At 42.1% G+C, this 27,348-nt stretch overlaps 2 protein-coding genes across 7 annotated transcripts in view; both read left to right on the top strand.

The window, feature by feature from the left end:
- LOC115108143 (dual specificity protein phosphatase CDC14AB-like) overlaps window positions 1-22,695 on the top strand; it is a 51,220-nt gene extending 28,525 nt beyond the window's left edge. For 3 of the 6 annotated variants that reach the window (XM_029632164.2, XM_029632165.2, XM_029632161.2), the window contains exons 10-16: window positions 525-663; window positions 6,251-6,419; window positions 8,485-8,588; window positions 9,634-9,681; window positions 12,760-12,891; window positions 13,867-14,269; window positions 19,046-22,695. In XM_029632164.2, coding sequence (XP_029488024.1) covers window positions 525-663; window positions 6,251-6,419; window positions 8,485-8,588; window positions 9,634-9,681; window positions 12,760-12,891; window positions 13,867-14,269; window positions 19,046-19,075 — 1,025 coding nt within the window. In that variant the 3' untranslated portion in view covers window positions 19,076-22,695. The other 3 variants (XM_029632162.2, XM_029632166.2, XM_065008962.1) reach the window with 3 other exon arrangements.
- A 2,273-nt stretch (window positions 22,696-24,968) lies between these two features.
- LOC115107370 (G protein-coupled receptor 88-like) lies at window positions 24,969-26,471 on the top strand. The gene has a single exon (XM_029630765.2). It carries the CDS (start codon window positions 25,101-25,103, stop codon window positions 26,145-26,147), a length of 1,047 nt encoding a protein of 348 aa, XP_029486625.1. The 5' UTR covers window positions 24,969-25,100; the 3' UTR covers window positions 26,148-26,471.
- Window positions 26,472-27,348: the final 877 nt, after the last annotated feature.

Raw genomic sequence — 27,348 nt, 5'->3', positions numbered from 1 at the left:
TGCGCGCGCGCACACACTGCAGTATATGTTGAGATAGTGGCTTGCCTGGCATATGGGGTCTGCACTATTTGGACTGTTTCCATTGTGTGGCTGGCAAGCTAAATCAAACGCACCTTATGTATTTGATGTCTGTTAAGAGGGATTTTAAAGAGTTCACTCTTCATTGGAATGTTATTTGGCTGCCAAGTTGGCAGATCCAAGTTGATCAGTAATGCAACACTCAACTGTATTTTTTTGTATTCTTTGCCACCGAACGCAGGTCTGCAGGTCTTACATTAGGGGGCAGTGTTGTTCAATGTATGCCCCTTGTCAGGCGTATTACTTACCAGTGTTACCATAGTGCTCTAGTATTGCAGTGATACTGTACCTATGTCTTATGTGGTGAAGCCTATGTTCCTAAAAGTCTTATTTATAGAACAAATCTGATGACATTATAAGGTCATCTGTCTCTTTCTCTCTTAGCTCATCTCTCATCTCTCTTTTTATGTATCACTTTTATCTCTCTCTCGCTCTCTATCAATCAGCTGGCCTTGGGCGTACAGGCACTCTCATAGGCTGTTACCTGATGAAGCACTACCGCTTTACAGCAGCAGAGACCATTGCCTGGATCAGAGTCTGCCGACCAGGCTCCGTCATCGGCCCTCAGCAGCACTTCCTGGACGAGTACGTATTCCTTATGGCTGGTCCCAGATCATTTTCCTCTAGCTACTTGTCATTCATATACATTATAAGACTTTGGAAGAGCAATTGTTTGAATTCGAGGTCAACCGATTATGATTTTTTTCAACGCCGATACCGATTTATTGGAGGACCATAAAAGCCGATACCGATTTGTTTTTTTTACATTATTATTTTTTTATATTTTTATTTTTAATAATGACAATTACAAAAATACTGAATGAACACTTATTTAAACTTAATATAATACATCAATAAAATCAATTGTTGGAGAAGAAAGTAAAAGTGCAATATGTTCCATGTAAAATATGTGCCATGTAAGAAAGCTAACGTTTCAGTTCCTTGCTCAGAACTTGAGAACATATGAAAGCTGGTGGTTCCTTTTAACATGAGTCTTCATTATTCCCGGGTAAGAAGTTTTAGGTTGTAGTTATTATTGGAATTATAGGACTATTTCCCTCTATACCATTTGTATTTCATTAACCTTTGACTATTGGATGTTCTTATAGGCACTTTAGTATTTCCAGTGTAACAGTATAGCTTCCGTCCCTCTCCTCGCTCCTCCCTGGGCTCAAACCAGGAACACATCGACAATTAGTGCGCGCTAACTAGCTAGCCATTTCACTACGGTTACACGAGCCTCATCTCGGGAGTTGATAGGCTTGAAGTCATAAACAGCGCAATGCTTGACGCACAACGAAGAGCTGCTGGCAAAACGCACGAAAGTGCTGTTTGAATTAATGTTTACGCGCCTGCTTCTGCCTACCACCGCTCAGTCAGATACTTGTATGCTCAGTCAGATTATATGCAACGCAGGACCCGTTAGATAATATCTAGTAATATCACCAACCATGTGTAGTTAACTAGTGATTATGATTGTTTTTTATAAGATAAGTTTAATGCTAGCTAACAACTTACCGTGGCTTACTGCAATTCGCATAACTCCTTGTGGAGTGCAACGAGAGAGAGGCAGGTCGTTAATGCTTTGGACTAGTTAAGGTTGCAAGAATGGATGCCCCGAGCTGACGAGGTGAAAATCCAAGGCAGTTAACCCATTGTTCCTAGGCCGTCATTGAAAATAAGAATGTGTTAACCTCTTACGTCGACCCGACACGCATGCGTCCCATCTAGCCATCTGGAAATGCAAATGCGCTAAATGCTAATAGCACTTGTTAAAACTCAAACGTTCATTAAAACACACATGCAGGGTACTGAATTAAAGCTACACTTGTTGTGAATCCAGCCAACAAGTCAGATTTTTAAAATGCTTTTCGGCGAAAGCATGAGAAGCTATTATCTGATAGCATGCAACACCCTGAAATACCCGAAGGGGACGTAAACAAAATAAATAGCATAGCCGGCGCTACATAAAACGCAGAAATAAAATATAAAACATTCATTACCTTTGACAATCTTCTTTGTTGGCACTCCTAGATGTCCCCATAAACATCACTGTTGGGTCTTTTTTTCGATTAAATCGGTCCATATATACCCTAAATATCGATCTATGGAAAGTGTGTGATCAAGGAAAAAACTGCTTTTTAAAACACAACGTCATTTTTTTAAATTAAAAAAGTAAACGATAAACTTTCACAAAACACTTCGAAATACTTTTGTAATCCAACTTTAGGTATTAGTAAACGTTAATAATCTATCAAATTGATCACGGGGCGACGTGTATTCAATAGCTCCACGTCTTGAAATCATGTTCAGAAATTTCTACTCCAAAACATCCTGTCGGAGACCGGAAGGAATGGGCTCTCTCGTACTCGTTTGACCAAGAAACAAAGCGCAGGCAAATGACAAGACTGGCGACATCGTGTGGAAGCTGTAGGACTTGCAATCTCAGCCCCATTTGCTTTCCAATACACAATACATGCAAGTGGCGCATTGATATATTTTCCAGTTTTCAGTGATCAGATTTTCTTGCGCTTTTCGATGAAACGCACTTTCTGTTATAGTCACAGCCGTGATTTAACCAGTTTTAGAAACGTCAGTGTTTTCTATCCACACATACTAATCATATGCATATACTATAATCCTGGCATGAGTAGCAGGACGCTGAAATGTTGCGCGATTTTTAACCTGTTGCTTCTACTCGGGACGCTTGCGTCCCAACTAGAGCTCTGGAAATGCAAATGCGCTACGCTAAATGCTAATAGTATTAGTTAAAACTCAAACGTTCATTAAAATACACATGCAGGGTATCGAATTAAAGCTACACTCGTTGTGAATCCAGGCAACAAGTCAGATTTTTAAAATGCTTTTCGGCGAAAGCATGAGAAGCTATTATCTGATAGCATGCAACACCCCAAAAGACCCACAGGGGACGTAAACAAAATAATTAGCATTTCGGCGTTACACAAACCGCACAATAAAATAGAAAACATTCATTACCTTTCACCATCTTCTTTGTTGGCACTCCTAGATGTCCCATAAACACTATTTGGGTCTTTATTTCGATTAAATCGGTCCATATAGAGCCTAGATATCGTTATATGTAGACTGTGTGATAAACGAAAAAAACATTGTTTCAAAACGTAACGTCATTTTTTAAAATTCAAAAAGTCGACGATAAACTTTCACAAAACACTTCGAAATACGTTTGTAATGCAACTTTAGGTATTAGTAAACGCTAATAAGCGATAAAATTCATCAGGAGGCGATGTAAAGATCATTAGCTGTCCGTCTGGAAAAATGTCCGGCTAGAAACTCAATGAAAATATCCGGTCCTAGACCGGATTAGATACGGTGTCCTGTATGTGTTTGACCAAGAAAAAACTCGAAGGGAAATGACAAGACTCTAGACACCCTGTGGAAGCTGTAGGTACAATTAATTGTGGTTCACGTTTATCAATGGGTTCAAGTAGCGCATGGATATATTTTCCCCATTTTCAGTGATCAGTTTTTCCTGTGCTTTTCGATGTAAATGCCGTTCTGGTAAAGGCACAGCAGTGATTTAACCAGTTTTTTAAACGTCTGAGTGTTTTCTATCCACACAGACTAAGCAAATGCATATACTATATTCCTGGCATGAGTAGCAGGGCGCTGAAATGTTGCGCGATTTTTAACAGAATGTTCAAAAAAGTAGAGGGTCGACTGAAGAGGTTAACAGAATGTTCGAAAAATTAGGGGGTAGACTTAACAGGTTAACTGACTTGCCTAGTTAAATAAATATTAAAAAAGGTGTAAAAAAAAAGAGGCAAATCTGCGCCCAAAAATACCGATTGTTATGAAAACTTGAAATCGGCCCTAATTAATCGGCCATTCCGATTAATCGGTCGACCTCTAGTTATAATCCGCAGTTTCTCAAGCAAGCAACTGTCTTGATGTAGTCTTTGTGCCCTTGATTGGCTATTTGTCTTGTTCATTCAGAGTTTGTGAAACGTTTGGCCTCAGGTTATGGCCTGATAACATGCTCTGCTGTAGATTTTGTCGGGGGAGAATTTATTTTTCTTAAGTGTTCTTTAATCTTTATACCAGTTCATCCAAATGTGTTGGCTGACCACTTTTTATTTTATTTTTTAACTTGCTGACTAAACCAGAAAGTCTAGCACTCGTGTGTGTGTGTGTTGTGAAGCAGGAAAACATACTCCTCCATGGGGGAGAGTCTAACAGGAAATGCAAGGACAGATGAAAGATCTTACACATACCAGTAGGATGCTTTGGACAGCTTTTCAGGCTTGCTCAACTGCTGTTTTGTGGGAAGTGTGTGTGTGTTTTAAAAAGTGCTCGGACTTGTTCCCAGTCCATCCATCATCTATGAAGCTGAACAGATTCCTGTCCTGGTTATCCACAGCTTGTTGTTGGTCCTAGTCTCTCCAAAGCTGTCTGCCATGTTCTGGGTGAACAAATGGGTAAAGATTAAATGGGGTAAATTGTTGGATAAATCTGCCCCCCCCCCCCCCCCATTTAGCCCTTCAACAGCAGTTGTAGTATTATCTCTTAGCATCAATTCCATTGTCCTGGGATATAAACTGTCTCTCTCTGGTCAGGCCACAAGTGACATGGTCTTATAGACTTAACCTGTCTGGGAAGCGGAACCCCTCGCCAACCGCCAATGAAATTGCAGTGCGCCAAATACAAATCAACAGAAATCTCATAAATCAAATTTCTGAAACAAACAAGTATTAGGCACCATTTTAAAGATACAATTCTCCTTAATCCAGCCACAGTCGGATTTTCAAAAATGCTTTTCAGCGAAAGCTCCACAAACGATTGTTAGGTCACCACCAAGTCACAGAAAAACCCAGCCATTTTTCCAGCCAAAGAGAGGAGTCACAAAAAAGGCACAAATAGAGATAAAATGTATCACTAACCTTTGCTCTTCATCAGATGGCACTCATAGGACTTCATGTTACACAATACATGTATGTTTTGTTCGGTAAAGTTCATATTTATATCCAAAAATCTCATTTTACATTGGCGTGTTATTTTCAGTATTGTCAAAACATGCAGTGATTTTGCAGAGAGCCACACAAATTTACAGACGTACTCATAAATATTGATGAAAATACGTGTTATACATGGAAATATAGAAACTTCTCCTTAATGAAACCGCTGTGTCAGATTTCAAAAAGACTTTACGGAAAAAGCATAATCTGAGTATGGCGCTCATAGCCCAAACCAGCCAAAAGAAATATCCGCCATGTTGCGCAGTCAACATTAGTCAGAAATAGCATTATAAATATTCACTTACCTTTTGATCTTCATCAGAATGCACTCCCAGGAATCCTAGTAAGACAAATGTTTGATTTGTTCCATAAAGTCCATCAATTATGTCCAAATAGCTTCTTTTGTTAGGGCATTTGGTAAACAAATTCCAACGCGCATTCAGGTCCAACCGAACGGCGGACGAAAAGTTCAATAAGTTATATTACAGGTCGTAGAAACTTGTCAAACTAAGTATAGAATCAATCTTTAGGATGCTGTTATCATAAATGTTCAATAATGTTCCAACCTGAGAATTCCATTGTCTGTAGAAAAGCAATGGAACGAGAGCTACCTCATGTGAAATGCTCGTAACTGAGAACGAGGCTGCTGCCAGACCCCTTAGTCAAACCGCTCTCATCCGCCCCCCCTTCACAGTAGAAGCCTGAAACAACATTCTAAAGACAGTTGACATCTAGTGGAAGCCTTAGGAAGTGCAAAATGACCCATATCCCACTGTGTATTTGATAGGGGCTGGGTTCAAAAACTACAAACCTCAGATTTCCCACGTCCTGTTTGGATTTTCTCTCAGGTTTTTGCCTGCCATATGAGTTCTGTTATACTCACAGACATCATTCAAACAGTTTTAGAAACTTCAGAGTTTTCTATCCAATACTACTAATAATATGCATAAAATTAGCATCTGGGACTGAGTAGGATGCAGTTTACTCTGGGCACACTATTAATCCAAAAGTGAAAATGCTGCCCCCTATCTCAAAGAAGTTAAGGTCACACGGTCGGTGAGTATGTCCTAATGCAACCGCTCTCCCTCCTCAACCCCCCCCCCCCACCCCACACCTTTCCATTTTTCTCTCCCTTTTTTCTTCCGCTCATCGCTCTCGCCGATCTGTTTCTCTGTCAGGAGGCAAGCAGCCATGTGGATGCAAGGAGACGTGCAGCGTTCGCAGCAGAAGCAGCCGAGGGGCGTGTCTCGCCTCACCTCCAGCATGGATGACCTCACACTCAACCCCACCCACACCACCAGCCCTGGTGGCATCCTCAAGTCCCACAGCATCGACCGCCTCCAAGAGGTCAGTGCCACCCCACAACACTTCCCGGGGTCCTGTTTGTTAGGCACTAAAAGGAATAAAAACAAACTGAAACAGGGAGGGAGTATCTGAACTTGTCCAATAAGAAACACTTGTTTCACCATAATCAATACAACTCTGTATCCACTTAGGAAATTCCGAATTGTTTCAACCCTGTTTTAATCTGTTATTTTCTGTTTGGCCCCTAATAACCCTGATAATGCCCCATTTCCCCATGGATGTGAAACATCTGAGGCTACAGCTATTCCCCCCACTTTTGACTTAAAACCATTCTAGTGTTCCTTCTAGAATGTTCAGTTATAGGTGGCCTGCTTCCCTTACCCTCACATACCCTTACCCTCTCTTGTTTGGAGCTGTAGCGTGGGGATGACTAAGTATCGTCTACTCTTGTGGAGGCTGACTCGATTTCCCTAGGGTGTATTATTTCGTACCTAATGTAAACTCGGCAAAAAACGTCCCATTTTCAGGACCCTGTCTTTCAAAGATAATTCATAAAAATCCAATTAACTTCACAGATCTCTATTGTAAAGGGTTTAAACACTGTTTCCCATGCTTGTTCAATGAACCATAAACAATTGTGGAACATCGTTAAGACACTAACAGCTTACAGACGGTAGGTAATTAAGGTCACAGTTATGAAAACTTAGGACACTAAGAACTTTCTACTGACTCTGAAAAACACCAAAAGAAAGATACCCAGGGTCCCTGCTCATCTGTGTGAACGTGCCTTAGGCATGCTGCAAAGAGGCATGAGGACTGCACATGTGGCCAGGGCAATACATTTCAATGTCCGTACTGTGAGACGCCTAAGACAGCGCTACAGGGAGACAGGACAGACAGCTGATCATCCTCGCAGTGGCAGACCACGTGTAACAACACCTGCACAGGATCGGTACACCCGAACATCACACCTGCGGAACAGGTACAGGATGGCAACAACAACTGCCCGAGTTACACCAGAAATGCACAATCCCTCCATCAGTGCTCAGACTGTCCGCAATAGGCTGAGAGAGGCTGGACTGAGGGCTTGTAGGCCTGATGTCTGGTGAGGACCTGTCTTACATCACCAGCAACAACGTCGTCTATGGGCACAAACCCACCGTCGCTTGACCAGACAGGACTGGCAAAAAGTGCTCTTCATTGATGAGTCACGGTTTTGTCTCACCGGGGGTGATGGTCGGATTCGAGTTTATCGTTGAAGGAATGAGCGTTACACAGAGGCCTGTACTCTCGAGCGGGGTCAATTTAAAGGTGGATGGTCCGTCATGGTCTGGGGCGGTGTGTCACAGCATCATCGGACTGAGCTTGTCGTCATTGCAGGCAATCTCAACGCTGTGCATTACAGGGAAGACATCCTCCTCCCTCATGTAGTACCCTTCCTGCAGACTCATCCTGACCCTCCAGCATGACAATGCCACCAGCCATACTCCTCGTTCTGTGCGTGATTTCCTGCAAGACAGGAATGTCAATGTTCTGCCATGGCCAGCGAAGAGCCCGGATCTCAATCCCATTGAGCATGTCTGGGACCTGTTGGATCGGAGGGTGAGGGCTAGGACCGTTCCCCCCAGAATTGTCCAGGAACTTGCAGGTGCCTTGGTGGAGGAGTGGGGTAACATCTCACAGCAAGAACTGGCAAATCTGGAGCAGTCTATGAAGAGGAGATGCACTGCAGTACTTAATGCAGCTGGTGGCCACACGAGATACTGACTTTTGAACTCCCCCTTTGTTCAGGGACACATTATTCAATTTCTATTAGTCACATGTCTGTGGAACTTGTTCAGTTTGTCTCATTTGCTGAATCTTGTTATGTTCATACAAATACACAAGTTAAGTTTGCTGGGGAAAAAACACAGTTGACAGTCAATGTTTCTTTTTTTGCTGAGTTTATTTATCAAACCAGCACTAGACATGCTATAGGGGTGGGAGAGCTATTTACGTGGGCAGCTGTTCTTATACACAAAACACGGCCATGTTCTGCTTTGTTTCATCGTGATCTACTGTACATGCTTCGGCGCATATCTTACGGGTTCATGCATTCTCTCCACAGAACGACTACATTGGAGAGAACGGGCTCTGCATGACCCAAGGAGATAAACTGCGTGCCTTAAAGGGCCGGCGCCAGCCCAGGTCTGCCACAACGGGAGCCCTAAGGTAAGAATTGCCATGGATACCTCAAACTTCCCCTTTAAGATCCTCCCATCTTATTAGTTGGCACCTTTTTGAGATCTCATGTGAGGAATTCAGCCTTTCCTCCCTTAGCAGTATAGCTTTCCACATGTTGATGAACTCTGTCCTCTGCACTACGGAAAGTAATGCATATTTAAGGTTATAACCCACAGGAAAAAATTCTGGGCAGCATGAAAACCACCTCGCTGGCGGACAGTTGTAAACTGTGGAATGATTTGAATTTATCTGTCTAGCTCCGTCTTCTAGCTCAGTGGTTCCCAACCGAGGAACTCTCAGGTGTGCCGTGAAACTTTTCCTTATCGTGATGATTTCTTACTTTATACCACAGCCTCTTGCTATAGAAAGAAACCACATGGCTTTGTCTGTAGTTTCACATTTTATAATGAAGAAAACTGCTTGTCTCTAGCATAAACTGTTAAAACTAAAGACTTTTATTTTACCTGACCTAAAACAAAATAAATTCTGGCGAACATTTCAGGACACTCTTGAAGAGGTACATTAACCATTAAGAGTAAGGAACTATGAAAACTATGAAAATATTTCAAATTAACCGTATTAAATCTATTTTAAAAAACGAAATAAATAAATTGGGACATTTTAGGTGTAATGCAGAATTTTATATCGCGTCAAGATGGGCCACAGTTAAAAAAAGATGTGGGATCACTGTTCTAGCAAGTAAGAACGTCTGTTGCTCTGATCTGATTCGGGGCTCAGGTTTCCATGGTTATCTAGCTGAAATAACAGGCCCTGCCAGGCAGAGCAGAATTTTCAGGATAATGGCTCTGTTTCATGCTGGGGTTTCTGTTGAAAAAATACTCAATTTGGTTTTCCTCTAGAAAGTCACTTTTAAGCTTTCATTTTAGTCATGTAGCCTAATGGATGCTTTCTTCCAAAATGACTTAGTAATCACTACTTTCCCCATACCCTGTGCTCTAAGTAAATATATACGTGTGCAAACATGCTGCCTTTGGACGTGTGAACCCTCCATCTTTGTGTCTTTCTTTTTCAGACTTGAAGACATGAAAATGCACACCAGGTCACCGTCCCAACCTTTTAGGTACCATTACAATAGTTGTTGATTTTGCTGTTTGTCTGTTTGCCCAGTTTTCACTCACACAGATTGAACTGCTGTCACAAAACACAATTCAGTCTCATCAATATAAGTGGCATTAACATCTCGCTCTCGAGTCATTCAATTCAGTGCAAAGTAAAGCATAACTCAACTCAAGCTGGAACTAGGCTACATCCAGCACAGTGGTAGTCCTTGATGGTATTTTTGGCCTTCCTGTGACTTTGGGTGCTGTAGGTGTCCTGGAGGGCAGGTAGTTTGCCCCTAGTGATGCGTTGTGTGGACCGCATCACCCTCTGGAGGGCACTGCGGTTGTTGGCGGTGCAGTTGCCTTACCAGTGATACAGCCAGACAGGATGCTCTCAATTGTGCATCTGTAAAAGTTTTTCAGGGTTTTAGGTGACAAGTCATATTTCTGTTGTGCCTTCACCACACTGTCTGTGTGGGTGGATCATTTCAGTTTGTCAGTGATGTGTACGCCGAGTAACTTTTTAAGGTGGTGGTGCTGACAGAGGGGGCTGCCTCGCTTCTGGTTCTTAGGAAACTTTGCAGTAGTTTATTTATTTTCTGTATTATTTCTTACGTTGTTAGCCCAGAAAATGTTATTACATACAGCTGGTAAGAAATGTTGGCTATCAGAGCGGCGGTAACTCACCAGCACAACCAGGAATACGACTTTCCTGAAGCAGATCCTTTGTTCGCACCACCCTGGGCAATTGCACTGATTCCAGAGGCCGACCCAAAACAACGCTGGCGGAAAAGGGGTACTAAGAGTGGTCTTCTGGCGCGACTTAGGTGTGCACACCGCTTCCGAAGTATATTACTCGCTAATGTTCAGTCCCTGGATAACTAAGTTGACAAGATCAGGGCAAGAGTTTCTTTCCAGAGAGACATCAGGGGTTGTAACATACTCTGTTTCATGGAAACATGGCTCTCTCGGGATATACTATTGGAGTCGGTTCAGCCATCTGGATTCTCAGTTCATCGCGCCGACAGGAATAAACATCTCTCCGGGAAGAAGGGCGGGGTTGTGCGTTTCACGATTAACGGCTCATGGTGTAATTGTGATAACATGCATGAACTCAAGTCCTTTTGTTCACCCGACCTAGAATACCTCATAATCAAATGCCGACCGTATTACCGTCCAAGAGAATTTACTTTGATTATAACGGCCGTGTACACCTTCCCTCATGCCGATACCATGACGGCCCTCAAGGAACTTCACTGGACTTGATTCAAACTGGAAACCATAAAGCCTGACGCTGCATTTGTTGTAGCTGTGGATTTTAACAAAGCAATTTTTAGGGAAAGGCTGCCTAAATTCTATCAGCATATCGACTGTAGTACTCGCGCTGATAAAACACTCGACCACTGTTACTCCAACTTCCAGGATGCATACAAGGCCCTCCCCCGCCCTACTTTTGGCAAATCTGACCACAAACCCATTTTGCTACTCCCTTCCTATAGGCAGAAACTCAACAGGAAGTACCCGTGCTAAGAACTATTCAACGCTGGTTTGACCAAACGGAATCCACGCTTCAAGATGGTTTTGACTGGGATATGTTCCGGGTAGCTTCTGATAATAATGTTGACGAATTCGCTGAAACGGTAACTGAGTTTATCAGGAAGTGTATAGGAGATGTTGTACCCACTGGGATTATTAAAACCTACCCTAACCAGATCATCAAGGACAACACCCACCCGAGCCACTGCCTGCGAGTTCTGTAAAGGTGCTTCAAAGCTGGGACCGAGAGACTGGAAAAACAGGTTTTTATTTCAAGGCCATCAGACTGTTAAATAGCCATCACTAGCACAGAGAGGCTGCTGTCTAAATACACGGACTTCATTGGCCACTTTAATAATGTCACTTTAATGTTTACATATCTTACATATCTCTCATTTTTATTTAACCATGCAAGTCAGTTAAGAACAAATTCTTATTTTCAATGACTGCCTAGGAACAGTGGGTTAACTGCCTGTTCAGGGGCAGAACGACAGATTCTGTACCTTGTACCTTGTCAGCTCGGGGATTTGAACTTGCAACCTTCCGGTTACTAGTCCAACGCTCTAACCACTAGGCTACCACTATGTTAGTCTATGCCGCTCTGACATTGCTCGTCAATATATTTATTTATTCTTAATACCATTCCTTACTTAGATTTGTGTGTATTGGGTATATGTTGTGCAATTGTTAGATATTACTTGTTAGATATTGCTGCACTGTCATCTAGACGCACAAACATTTCATTACACCCGCAATAACATCTGCTAAGCACGTGTATGGGACCGATTTTGATTTAGAGGAGAGGCGGCTTGGAGTGTGAAAAGAGGGGATGGAAATTGAACTCCTTCTTTTGTGCTAGAGTACGGCCCTTAATAAGTGTTCCTCAAAGAGGAGCGAGTGAAGAGTGCCCTTAGACAGCTCTCTCCTCCCACTATTTTAGCCATCTTCCTTTCATCTACTCAAAGGTGTGTGTCTCCGTGTGTGTGTCACTGAAAGGCAGAGGCTACTCAGGCTAGCACATCTCTAATTGTTGTACTCTCCTGAAATAAGAGAGTCCTTCAGCCCAGTACAGACTGATAGTTCACGGATGACCACGAGCAGCGAAGACCGACTGCTTTTATGAAGGAGCTGGGAGTGATGCCTCGAACCAGCTTTTTTTTTCTGTCTCCTATTATCTCCTTCATTCCCACTCCCTTCACACTTCAAATATATTATACTAATATCGAAGATTCAACTATGGTGCTGTTGAAGTGCCTTACCTAATAAATAGTCCTTCAGATACCGTTCCTTAATGTTGTCTAGTGTTACTGGGTACATCTTTCACTGGATGTCGTCATTGAAGTCTAGCCCATACGCTGTTTGTTTCTAAAATTGGGATTTGTACTGTAGGTCCTTAATGTCTTTAAGGGGTGTACACTATCCAATTTGTGTACCCGACAAGATCATGTTTTCTACGTGTGTAGTATGTAAAGTTGTTACTTCTGTTAACGGCTGTTACATTTGTTACTCCACCTCACAATATGGACGTCCAAATCATCTTTTTCTTTCTTTCTCTCTCCCAGCAGGATGAACCTCGGAGTGGGCAGTCAGGGCACCATCTCCCCTCTCAAGTCCTCCAAAGTCCCGTCATCCTCTGCTTCGGCCAGCGCCAAGAGAATCGGCAGCAGCTCCTCTTCGGCATCCAACCTCAAGAGGTGAGCCTACATCCTCTCCCCCCCTAAACACCCCTCCCCGGAAACTTCTTACCCTTTACTCCTCTTTTTTAAAATATTTGTTTTATCTAAAAACTTCTTTCTTTCTTCCCTTTTCATCCTGTGTAGCCTCCCATCCCTCCATTTATCCACTTACCCTTTCTCTTGCCTCCTGTAGATTGGTTTATTCTATAGCCTTTCTCTCTTCCCCCTCTTTCTTGCTCTTTCCTGTCATATCTTTCTTGGCTGTCTCAGTCCCCTGGTTGTGTTTCTGCCTGTCTGTGACTAACCAATGCCCTGAGAACCAGTGGAAGGATATGCAGGGCAGAACAGTGTGTGTGTGGGGGGCTCGCTAGACCGATTCACATAGAGGGTTGATGTGCTGCAGGCAGTGCGCTTTCCCAACAGACTGAATCTAAATCCCCCGCATTTTGCTGTGCAAGAGACCGGCACAGGCAGATACACACAACCGAGAAAATATGCATCATCATCCTCTTCCCCCTTGAGCACTACCTGATCTACTTTGCTCTGTGGAGGATTTGTGAATGTTTCTTCTTCTATTCTACTGCGTGATATAACTGTGAATGTGTAGGTAGGTAGCCATGGCAATGAGAACTCCAGATTCCCCCCCCCGGTGAATCTGGCAAAATGCCTGCAGTGCCGAAGGTGTGCGTTACACTAACATGGGGTAGTCAGGCTCCTGTATCAGACTGCACGTTGACAATATAGATTGTCTATGTCTGACTCAATCCCATATTCCACTGTTAGCTGATTGTATAAACCGGTTGTGTGTTAATCAGTCTCCTATCAGAGCCAATGTACCCAAAGGCAGCTGCCCTGTCCTTAGCCTATGAAAGCAAAGGCAGTGGCTATCCCCTTGTCATTGTGTTTGTTTGGGGTGTGTCCCTGTGTATTTACATGTTCCCACTCCTGCTACCTTTCCCTCCATATATTTGTCCACCCCCCCACACATCTCAGCTCCTCCATCAACTCCAGGCTAGCCAGCTCCCTAGGCAACCTGTATGCAGCCAACGGCGGTGAGGACAATAAGAAGCTGCCTTTCGCTCCCACTTCATCACCACCCTCCTCTCTCCCCTCGTCCATCGTCACCATCACTCCATCGGGCCGGACGGCTCCTGGTCCCTGCTACGTGGCAAACGGCACGCGCGGCACCAATTACCACCACCACGAGGCCAACAACAATCAGTATAATTCCTCCCCCGCCGGGATCTTCAGCCACGGTGGCCTCGCGGGGGCCCCACACCACGCTGCAGGCAGGCTGGGGCCCAGGCCTGAGGATTATGGCCCCTACAGATCCCAAAAAGGGGGCTACTCCGGCCTGAGCGGACCCTCTGGCCGCTACCTCAGTCGCTCAATCCCTGTAAGTGTGTGTGCTCACCACCTGAAAAAACTAAACTCAAACAGTAGCATCTTTTTGGTATTTCCACTGTGACCCTTTTTTGACCTCTTGTGTTTCCCCTCTGCACTTGTCCGTCAAACACGAGTTTCCTTCCTTTTTGTGTGGATGTTGTCTTGTTATGATTGTAGCCAGTTGTCCTCTTCCTGCTGCTGCTGTAGCTTCTCCGCTGTCCGTGTGTTTAACTCTCTGGCGGCTCCACTGAACTCTATTCCTTGTCTGTTGTCTTCATGGTGCTGAATAAGGACCTACAATGGCCTAGTTCCACTCTAAATGGCTACTTCATACATACCAACTATGGCTATTAGGCCATTTCACACCAGCCACCCATCTAGAGTTGAAAGCATTTACTGGAACATTTGGGCAGAACCCTAATTAGTGTTATGAACAATGAAGTTCCTCTTCCATTGTGTATTGGTGGGAAAACACTTAGCTAATTCACTCTGTTCTTTCCTAACCTATTAAATGGGGATTTTGGCAATGTGGCCCTTTATCTACTTCCCCAGAACTTGTGGAAAAAAATTGTATGTCTCTGCCCGCAGTTTCTGGAAGTTGCTAAATAACGCTAGCACAATTGCTAACTAGCATTAGCACACGCTAGTTAACGCTAGTTAGCATTAACATTTAACTTCCTTCATACTGGACACAGACATAAGAAAGGTGTACATGAGTTCATCAGACTCTGGTGAAGTAGATACCAAATCTCAAACTATCCCTTTCTTATTCACCTCTATTGAGTGGATCCTAGCATCACATACCAATTAAAAATAATAAAGCTCTGCAACAGAAAAAAACACTAAACTGGAAATGCGCTTTAACGACTAACCAGGTTGAATCTGTGTAAACAAAGGGCCTTTGTGCACTGGCCTCATTGGCTGTGGCAACAGTAATGTGATTCCTCCTGGAATCACATGTGGTTGGGTGATTGGCTGGATGTCAACAAGGTTCCTTAAGGTTTCTGGCTTTAACATAAGGAAATGTAATAACTGAGACATCAAACAACACTTTTTAAACATAACACTAACTTCTAACATGTGCTGCTGTTCGGTAGATGCAAGGGGAGCGCAATTACACTGTGGATCTGTGTGACTGCAAGCTTAGTGTGGCCAAATGTTTTTGTCCCCCCTCGACAGTGTTCCACAGGGATGCTGGCCCATGTTGACTCCAATGCTTCCCGCAGTTGTCAAGTTGGCTGGATGTCCTTTGGGTGGTGGACCATTCTTGATACACACGGGAAACTGTTGAGTGTGAAAAACACAGCAGCGCTGCAGTTCTTGACACAAGCCGCTGTGCCTGACAGCTGCTACCATACCCCGTTCAAAGGCACTTAAATCTTCTTTCTTGCCCATTCACCCTCTGAATGGCACACACGATCCATGTAGCAATTGGTTAAGGGCTTGTGAGTAAGCATTTCACAGTATGGTCTACACCTGTTGTATTCGGCACATGTGACAAATAAAATTTGATTTGTCTCCAGGCTTAAAAACCCTTTAACCAGTCTCCCCTTCATCTACACTGGTTGAAGTGGATTTTAATGGTTGACATCAATAAGGGATCATAGCTTTCACCTGGTCAGTCTGTCATGGAAAGAGACGGTGTTCCTAATGTTTTGTACAACGTGCAAATTCTAAACGATGTTATCCATTTGTAGAAGCTATTATTGGAGTAAATTGCATTCATCCATCCATCAGAAGGAAGCATCTCTCTAGGGACATCCTAACCTCCCTTCCAAAAAGCAGTTGTTAGTTGTGGTCGAGTGCCAGACTCAGTCATATTGTAGAGCTCACTCATTTCCTGAGAGGCGAGCCCAGTAATCCACCTCCTTCCTTTACCATGAACTCATGGAGGCCTTTCATAGGCCCTGACCACGAGGGACTGACATCTGAGGCTAGTTCCCGGAACTTCCCACACTTGCGCCAGCAACGCCAGTGCCAGAATTCTCACCCAATGCTTCTCAGCAAACCTAGATTGTTGCACCGTTATCATTCATTTAACAGTTTTGGATTGACTGGCTCAACTTGCTACTCTTGCACAGATATCAAGTTAATTCACGTTCAATCCCCATCACCTTGCCTATGCCTACTAAATAAGTAAAGGATATATGAATTAAAGAATAATATCTTCCAATATACTCCCCTCACCCTTCCTAGGTGATGGTAACACACATACCATACTAGCAGCCACAACCACCAGCCCACAAACGGTGTGAAAAGACAAGTGATGTGACAGACAGTGCTTATGACAGTGGTGGAAAAAGTACCCAATTGTCATGCTTGAGGAAAAGTGAAGATGCCTTAATAGAAAATGACTCAAATAAAACTGAGTCACCCAGTAAAATACTACTTGAGTAAAAGTCAGTATTTGGGTTTTAAATATACTTAAGTACAGTGTATTCAGACCTGTTGACTTTTTCCAAATGTTACGTTACAGCATTATTCTAAAATGTATTAAATTAAAAAAAAAAAAATTGTTAATCAATCTACACACAATATCCCATAGTGACAAAGCGAAAAGTTTGTTTTCATTTTTTCAAATGTATTAAAAATAAAAAACATACCTTATTTACTTAAGTATTCAGACCCTTTGCTAAGAGATTTGAAATTGAGCCTGTGCATCCTATTGCCATTGATCATCCTTGAGATGTTTCTACATCTTGATTGGAGTCCACCTGTGGTAAATTCAATTAATTGGACATGATTTGGATGGGCACACACCTGCCTATATAAAGTCCCACAGTTGACAGGTCATGTCAGAGCAAAAACCAAGCCATGAGGTCGAGGGAATTGTCTGTAGAGCTCCGATACAGGATTGTGTCGAGGCACAGATCTGGGGAAGGATACCAAAAGATATCTGCAGCATTGAAGGTCCCCAAGAACACAGTGGCCTCCATCATTCTTAAATGGAAGAAGTTTGGAACCACCAAGACTCTTAGAGCTAGCTGGCTGCCCGGCCAAACTGAGCAATTGGGGGAGAAGGGCCTTGGTCAGGGAGGTGACTAAGAACCCAATGGTCACTTTAACAGAGCTCCAGAGTTCCTCTGTGGAGTTGGGAGAACCTTCCAGAAGGACAACCATCTCTGCAGCCCTCCACCAATCAGGCCTTAATGGTAGAGTGGGCAGACGATGCCACGCCTCAGTAAAAGGCACATGACAGCTCGATTTGGAGTTTGCCGAAAACCACCTAAAGGACTCTTACCATGAGAAACAAGATTCTGTTGTGGGGATGTTTTTCAGCGCTAGTGACTGGGAGACTAGTCAGGATCGAGGGAAAGATGAACGGAGTCAAGTACAGAGCGATCCTTGATGAAGACCTGCTCCAGAGAACTCAGGACCTCCGACTGGGGTGAAGGTTAATCTTCCAACAGGACAATGATCCTAAGCACGCAGCCAAGACAACGCAGGAGTGGCTTCGGGACAAGTCTCTGTATGTCCTTGAGTTGCCCAGCCAAGGCCTGGAGCCCGATTGAACATCTCTTGAGGGAGCTGAAAATAGCTGTGCAGCGATGCTCCCCATCCAACCTGACAGAGCTTGAGAGGATTTGCATAGAAGAATGGGAGATACTCTCCAATTACAGGTGTGCCAAGCTTGTAGCGTCATATCCAAGAAGACTCGAGGCTGTAGTCGCTGCCAAAGGTGCTTCAACAAAGTACTGAGTAAAGGGTCTGAACACTTACGTAAATGTGATATTTCAGTTTTTTTTAATACATTTTCAAAATGTCTTAACCTGTTTTTGCTTTGTTATTATGGGGTATTGTGTAGATGAGGGGGAAAATGTTTTAGAATAAGGCTGTAATGTAACAAAGTCAAGGGGTCTGAATACTTTCCAAATGCACTATATCAGAAGTAAAAGTAATTGCTAAAAATATACTTGAGTATCTAAAGTAAATTATTATTTAAATGTTTTTTTTATGTCCAGAGAGCCAGGGTCACACTCCATCACACACAATTTACAAAGAAGCATGTATGTTTAGTGAGTCCACCAGATCAGAGGCAGTAGGGATGACCCAGGGATATTCTCTTGATAAGTGCGTGAATTGGACTATTTTCCTGTCCTGCTAAGCATTCAAAATGTAACCAATACTTTTGGGTGTCAGGGAAAATGTATGTAAAAACTACACTATTTTATTTAGGAATGAAGTGAAGAGTTCTCAAAAATATAAATGAGTAAAGTACAGACCCCAGAAACTACTTAAGTATTTTTACTTAAATACTTTACATCACTGCAGAGGGGGGTGGTTGAGAATGGAGAATATTTGTATTAATGTGTCCTTGTTTTGCCAGTCAGTGGAGTTGTTCCTTTGTCAGAATTCCAATACCCTATCAGAATCCCATGTCCTTCTTGCATAATTCATCTCATCCCCATCTGTTTGCCAGTCCTGCTAATTCCTGCTCTCTACCTCCGCAGCTTCCTACTCTTGCCCACACACAGACACCCTGTCTGTCTTGTCCACCATAAATCTATTCATTCGTCCAGGAAAATACATTTGGCATTTAAATTGTCTATTTTAATGGCTTTTCTATACCTTTGTAACCAACCGTTCAAGTGTAACCTGTTAGGAATAGAATATTTCACACAGGCTTGTTAGATAACAGCCTTCACCCTTTTTTTTTTGTCGTCAACACTTGAACAATTAGATGCAGTGATTTGCTTTTCTATTTGCATCAGAGCCAGAGGCCGTGTTATAATCCACTGTGATTCACTGTCCTATTTTGTCTCTCTCCCCTCTCCATCTCTTGCAGTCCCTTCAATCTGAATATGTTCAATACTAAATCGGTGGTTCTGCGTTGACCAAGACCGAACAGACACCTTGACACTGGACCTCTGACCTGGATGGGATGGGTCTCCCACCCCCCTTTTTTTCTCTCTCAATATCTCCCCCACTCTCTCCCACATACTGAAAGGAAAATTAATAAACCGTGGCATCTGAATGGGTGTGTTCTTTGGAGACGGGCACATCGACAGCCACAAACTCCCAAGGGCTCATGGAACTTTGAGTTTTGGGCTTCTTCTGTCAGGGTGGATCGAGGCCGTCTGAGGCTAACTGCAGTCACTGTTTGGATAATGCTTACAAAGGGCGATTTGTTTACCCAGCTTTTTCCCCCTTTTTTTGCTGGCGAGCTATGATTAGGCTTGGCCAGGCTGTGACTATGTGAGTGCTCTTTCTTTATAGCTGAGATCCGGCCATATAGACTTTCCTGTATCACATATCTGTTTTCTTTTATATGTTTATGTGCTAATACGGTGTACACATGACTTGTACTGGGGGGGGATAGTTAAAAATAATCATTTTAGATGAGGTTTTTATACATGAAATATGACAATTTTGTTTCCTGGATAAAGAAATGTTTATTTAGAAGTGGTTTAAAGAACATGTTTTGGTTTATGACAATTCTATTTTTGTCTCTGAGTGTAACTACTTCACTAACAATATATCTAGATGAAAATATGTGAGTTTAATGGAGACGGCTTACGGTATTTTGCGAGCCGTGTTCCTTATCAACAAAGTATTTACAGGACCAGGCTCAGGGTAAAGTGCTCTCCTATTTACAATTGTGTTTTGTGCGTGGGTGGGGGTGTACGTGCATGTAGTAGCATGTACGTACCATAGACTATGAGAATATGTACGTATGTGCCCATGTGAGCAAGTGTTTGCGCGTGTGCATGAAAGAGATTGAGTGGTGACCATGTGTGTAGAGGGTTGTCTAGAGATCATGTTTGCAGTCCTCTGGTGATGGGCTCTAGAGAAGAGATGTGAATGGAAGAGAATTACATATAGGGAAGAAATGAATGCTGTTTCTTCACTATTCTAAAAATTATTTTTTTGTTTGTTTTTGATTAAGTCAATTCAATCGACTGGTGGGTTTTGGTACCCCATTTTCAATTGGAACTAATAAATAATGTTCTCCTCTGTCGCAAGCCTACAGGAGATTTGCATATCAATGGGACAACTATAGGATAAATACTAAAGTCATACCTGCAACCAGCGTTGTGTAGGCCTTGTGACTGTACTGTATGTTTAGCATGACAAACCAAAAGGATGATTCAAACCATGGTCATATCTAGAGGAAATTTGAGTTGTGGTGTTGGACCGACACCACCCACAACACAAGCCTCAGTCCCTACAGTATACTGTTCATGCCAGGCAGCTCAGCAACTCTCTCCACAGACACAGGATCCCACTGCAATCATGCTCTTTTTAATGGGAAAATGTTTGATTTTAATGAGCAGATTTTCAGTGTTAAACGCGCGCACACACACACCCTACTGTAGAACCAATTATGTTCGTTGTTTTATAATTCAAGGTGCAGTGGAAGTTCATCGCTATTACTGAAATATTTCCATGTTGTGTGGCGTGTTTGTGTTGAATGTAAAAAAACAAGTCGGACTGTTTTTCCTGGCTTGTGTGTATTATAATTAGTTCAGCTTGTAGATGTAGAGAACTTTTCAGCTTTGCAGGTAGAGGTTCCTATATAAAAAAAAAACTGAAAAGCACAACTGTCCCCCCCAAAAAATGCTTTCTTTAGAATGTAATGCTGGATGTCATTGGGTGCACAATGCAGCGGTCATTATCAAAGCTGGTTTTCTACCAATGAGGATGGCCTACGATGGCCCAACTAAGTACATTTTCTGTTGGACCTTGTAACAAAAGATCCATATATTTGGATGCTTCTTATTTTTTTATTTTATGTAGTTGAATATTGAAGTTGATTTGGGGGAGAGGAAAAAAAATGGATACAGAAGCATCTGTTTATCACTGATTTGATCATTGTTGTTATTATTTAAGACCTCTGTACATTCCTGGCAGTGAAATTATTTTGTTTCAAAATGGGAGAATCTTAATGCAGGTGTTCTACCTCCATGAAATGTACAATTTTAATAGCAAAATTCTTACATGCATATATTTTTTCAAGCAGTATGTAAAGAAAATGTTATAACTGTAGATCATTATTTTTCATACAGTAAGCATACTAAAATGCAAATGTCTCTACTATATGTACACAGAGCAAAAATATAAACGCAACATTTTAAAAGATTTTCATTTAAGGAAATCGGTCAATTAAAAATTGCATTAGGCCCTAATCTATGGATTTCACATGACTGGGGATACAGATATGCATCTGTTGGCCACAGATACTGTACTTCAAAAAATAGGTAGTGCTGTGGACCAGGAAAAGAAAACAGTCCGTATCTGGTGTCACCACCAGTTCCACTCCTCTTCAATGGCTTGGCTGTGCGAAGTTGCTGGATATTGGCAGGAACTGGAACATGCTGTCGTACATATCGATCCAGTGCATCCCAAAAGTGCTCAATGGGTGACATATCTGGTGAGTATGCAGGACTTGGAAGAACTGGGACATTTTCAGCTTCCGGGAATTGTGTACAGAACCTAGCGACATAGGGCCATGCATTGTCATGTGGAAACATGAGGTGATGGCGGCGAATGAATGGCATAACAATGGGCCTCAGTATCTCGTCACAGTATGTCTGTGCATTCAATTTGCCATTGATAAAATGTAATTGTGTTCATTGTCCATAGCTTATGCCTGCCCATACCATAATCGCACAACCATCATGTGGCACTCTGCTCACAATGTTGACATCAGCAAACCGCTCACCCACACGATTCCATACACGCTGTCTGCCATCTGCCCGGTACAGTTGAAACTGCGATTTCAGCCATGAAGAACACACTTATCCAGCATGCCAGTGGCTATTGAAGGTCACCATTTGACAACTGAAGTCGGTTACGACGCTGTACTGCAGTCGGGTCAAGACCCTGGTGAGGACGACAAGCACGCAGATAAGCTTCACTGAGACAGTTTGTGCCAAAATTCTTTGGTTGTGCAAACCCACAGTTTCATTAGACGATCCCGCAGGTGAAGAAGCCGGATGTGTAGGATGGCGTGGTTACACGTGGTCTGCGGTTGGATATACGGCCATATTCTGTAAAATGGAGTTGGAGGTGGCTTATGGTAGAGAAAATGAACATTCAATTCACTAACTGATGGACATTCCTGCGGTCAGCATGCCAATTGGCATGCGTTGTGTGACACCGGCATATTTTAGTGTCCCCAGCACAAGGTGCACCTGTGTAATGGCCGCGCTGTTTCATCAGCTTCTTGATATGCCCCACCTGTCAGGTGGATGGATTATCTTGGCAAAGGAGAATTGCTCACTGAGGGATGTAAACAAATGTGTGCATAAAACTTGAGCAAAATACGTTTTTGTGCATATAGCACATTTCTGGTATCTTTTTGTTTCAGCTCATTTAAAATGAGACCAATACTTAACATATTGCGTTGTATTATTTTTGTTCAGTGTATATATTTTACATTTACAGTTAATGCAGGTTTCTAAAGTAAGTAACAAAATAAAAACACATTTTAAAGATTCTTGTCTCTGTAAATTATTTATTCTACTTGATTTTTTTTTCTCTTCAGAACTCGCCATCTTGACAGAGGAATACATTTGTATTTTAAGGAAGGAAGGAACACTAGCTCCGACTGATTCTGGTTGTCTTGGTTTCACAGCTGTATATCCTTTCAGCTGTCAAACAGTTGAATAATTTCTTTGAAAACGCTAACCGAACATAGCATCCTTTTTTTTTTTTTAAATAGCGCACTTATTTCAAATGACTCCTAGGCACATCAACTCAGAGCCTTCTATTGCAATAAAGGGCTCTACATAATCTTTACTTAGGCAGGGTAGTTCACCTGAATTTCTTATCTTGAAAGAGATTGGAAACAGCCAGAGACAATTGTTATCTTTCGATGACCAAATACAAAAGTGTAAAATATTACACGAAGAAACTAACTTTTTGGAAGAAGTGTTTCTAGTCTAACTACATTTTCCATATGTGTACTTGTGGTGATTTTAATTTGATGACTAAATAAATCAAGAGTCAATTAATTAGTTATGGTTCATAAAGACACATTTCAAGATAAGGAAGCGTTGCTTTTTTTTTTAGGTGAACGTTCCCTTTATTCATCAGTGACGTGTTTAAAAATAAATAGTTTTTGTTTCTGCCTGTCCTTTTACCAATTGGTACTCCTGTGTGTGTCTGTGAGCACAGTCTATATATAAAGGGACAAGTCAGTAATGAATTCTGCATGTGTTTGAATTGCTAATGACATTTAGTTTTTCACAGCTTCATAGCTTGGTGCCAAACAGCCCTGTTTTGATTACATAACAAAAAACTGTGAAATGGACTTTTCTTGTTATTTCTTGTCTTCTCTCTACTTTTCTCCCTTTAATAAAGTGGGTGTTTTGTTTGTTGTTTTTGTAAAGAGCTATAGTGAGTATTTGTCACAAACACTGAATACAGTGAAATTACAAGCCCTAACAATGCAGTTAAGGGAGAGAAAAGTGTATTTACTAAAATAAACTGAAGTAACATTTTTTTAATAGAAAAATAATTAAGTTGCAACAAAATAACACTAGGGAGGCTATATACAGGGGGTACCTGTATGAAGTACACATAATAGGACTGTTGGTTGTTTTTATTTTATTATTTTTAGAGAACATAATTTGCTCTAAATCCGCCATTGGATATTGTGTAAGGTGTAACCTATAATGTACACTACAGAATGATTATTTGTGTTTTTATACAAAGTTTTGTGTAAAGTCCTGTGTGAGCTACTGTATGGTTCGAAACTCTTTTGTTGAATCATTTTAAAACGGATCCAAATGCATGGGGGTCTTTCCATTTCAGTTTGTTCCAATCCAGGCCATGTTGATTCTCTTTCATATAAATGTCTTGTTGCTATTGAAATGCTGCAGTCATGGTGGATAATAAGAGGAATGCCATTGACTGGTATGGGTTTTGGCTTTGTATACACCCACCAATGATCTATTAAAACGGTGGTGTTCACATTTCCTGCCTGTTATATAGGCCGCGATTCAATCTAGCAAATGGTGTATTTCAAATTTTTCGCTTTCAAAAGTGTATTAGATTTGCACAGCAGTTAGTCCAGTATGGAGGGAGAGTTAGGTATTCATTCGGGTCTGTCTGATTTTTGGCACTGAATGAATTCTCAGCCAGGTTTGCCATCAACTGAACAGGTTATGCCCATTTCTGAATCGAGTGTAAACTCCCCTCAGCCTTCTTCCAGGACATCCTGCTGTATCAAATCAAACACTCTTCAAAATGCTTTTTGGAAATGGCCAATCTGCAATTGATTGAATGGTGTTGGTGCCTTGGTGTTGCTGGAAAGACATGTTACGAATATTGTAGGCCTATTGATAAAAAAGGGATTACAGAAAACTGTCAATCTCCGTATTATATTTTTAAGAATATATTATTTTTCAACAAATGGATGTTTTGGCTAGATATTCAAAAGGCTTCTCTGACTCCCATCACATTAAATGTCAGGCAGCCAGCCATTCTCTGTGGATGCATTGGTTTTGTGACTCTTAACTCCTATAATCACATATTATGGATTTTCCTTTATTCAAGTTTAGTAGGATATCCTATGCTATATTCCTTTAGTGTATGATATAGGCCGATTTGCATTTCCATCATAATTATTGGAAATCATTCAATCTTTATTAACACGCCACATGCAGTACGCTAGATGTTTAGAGTAGGTGTTATCATGAACCTGCTCTCCTCCAGTCTTCTCATACGTCTTTGTTGATCTGGTGTCTGCAGCATCACCACAGGCGCTCAATGCAACTGCCTGCTGCCTCAATATGGAAACTAATTTCCACTGAGGGAGAACAGACTAACATCAACAAGATTGCAAAATGACTCCTTATCGTTTTTTCGTATGAAAAACATTTAATTCTTCCAACATGCAAAACGACACGGCGCAACTGGCAGACTGCGATGTGGGACACGATGCCAAAATCAGTCTTGCGGCACTCTATTCTCTCATGTCCCTGTTTGGGACCATTTTAAACCTTCTGGTTGTCTACCTGGTCGTGACATTTAAGAAACTTCGGACGGCTAGCAATGCGTTTATTGTGAACGGCTGTATAGCCGACCTGTTGGTGTGCGCATTTTGGATGCCGCACGAGGCGGTGGGAATTTATTCTGGAAGCCCTTTCCCGGCTGGGTACCAAGCCTTCAAAGATGCGCTCTTATTCCTCGGCATCACTGTCTCTCTTCTCTCCCATTCCCTGATCGCCGTCAACCGATACGTGTTGATTACCAAATCACCAGTGACCTATCTGTCCATCTACCAAAAAAGACGCACAGAATGGATGATAAGCGCTTCGTGGCTTTCGGCGCTGGGATTTATTTTACCCTGGATCACATCTTTACGGTACCCACAGGAAGGATGCTCATATCTCCCGGCTTCCGCAGCATCACTGCTCAAAGGAGGGAAGCCCATTTTCTCTGACCCATTTGCAGCTGGTACCCTGGCGTTGACTATTATTGGTCAGACAATGGTTGTTCTGTATTGCTATTTAAAAATCTTTCGAAGGGTGCAGATCAGTGTGAAGAGGGTCAGCATATTACATTTTCCTATAGTAAATAACCTTCCATATTCGTTCCCCAGAAAGGACAAACGTTTGGGGTTCTACGTGTTGGCAGTGTGTTTCATATTCATACTCACTACACAGCCTCTTTTCTGGGTGTTATCAATAGCGCTTTTTACCACAGTGCCATTGGCACTAAGGACTTGTTCTTGGATGTTTTTCTGCACTCTCTTTGTTACAAACCCATTTCTCTACACTTGGAAGAACGAGGAGTTTAGAAAATCTTTCAGATCCGTGCTCAAGGGAGAATTTTGGAGAGGGTCTACAGTTGGGGTTGAGCCCATCACAATTAATACAATATCTCACCTTCTGCCGAGACAAAACAGTAGAAGGGCATTTTTGGCTGAGATAAATTGAACAGCATCTGAACTGCAATGACATTGGTCCCCTGTAAGGATACATCCCTATAGTGTTTTAGAAAGCTTACCTGGCAACTCAATTCAAAATGACGCTATTGGTTGCTCAGCATTGTAAAATGTTAGTGATGCTGTTAAGGTATTATTATTATTATTATGTAGTGCCATTATGCAATAAATTGTAGGTCAACCAGAAGAACACTCAGCAAATTAATACACAGTTTGTAAAACATTGTATCAAATTCGTTTTTGTTTATATTCATGTATTTTTCTATATACATTTTTTATGGACCATGGTTGTAATAAGCCTTTATGCAAATTGTAAATCCGCTTATGTGTTCATTTTAATAAAGCTGAAAATTAAAGTGCAAAAAACATTTTGTCACGTTTGGCTATTACACTTGACTGGGTGCAGTGTCCTTGTGTGTCCAGATGCACCTGAGGTCACCATCAGTGCTTTTTCATCTATGAGCAGCAGCGATGGCCACCCCCCAATTTACCATCGACGCTGGGAGAAAAGGGAATCACTTGCCCCGGAATTGTCACCGACACAAAAATAGAACCGTCACAGGCTTGCTTCAATAGTTTTACCAGTGTGTGGCCAAGAACGTGTTGTCAGAGTCAAGGAAGAGATGACACTGGAGGTACACCGTGACTGTACAACTACTTACTACTTTAATCAGTGCAAACATCCAGGGGTGCAACATCGTTAAGCTTCTGCATGCCTCATCTGATGATGGTATTGGAAATAATATCCCTAACGGTCGTTGTTTACGACTGCATCTTTTGAGTCATTTTACAATTTGCATTTTAAAATGATAGCATTTTGACAGGTATATGCTTCCATATCTCTTAAGTTGTTTTTCACAGCCTGCTTATGCTCTTTGTAGACGGATCAGCGAACACGAGTATCCAGGCCTACCCGTTGCAAACCATTTCCTACAGGTTCAGCTGAACCTGGACCTGCTTGTCGGACATGCACCCCAAAGCCAAGCAGTACACCTCTGTACCAGGATCCCAGATATGATACTACCCAAAAAGGCCATGATTACAAACAGCCACTTAATCATTGAGAACTTCCAAAAACACCACAAAGGCATCTGAGAGTCCCCATGGTGGGAATACAGAGGGAGCATTTTTTTAATGCCTCTGTACAAGGTACGAAGTATCCACCAGTATATTGTCATACTGAATTTGCTGCC

This window comes from Oncorhynchus nerka, linkage group LG24 (genome assembly GCF_034236695.1).
Source record: "Oncorhynchus nerka isolate Pitt River linkage group LG24, Oner_Uvic_2.0, whole genome shotgun sequence".
Classification (NCBI taxonomy): Eukaryota; Metazoa; Chordata; class Actinopteri; order Salmoniformes; family Salmonidae; genus Oncorhynchus; species Oncorhynchus nerka.
This window is presented reverse-complemented; position numbering and strand designations above follow the sequence as displayed.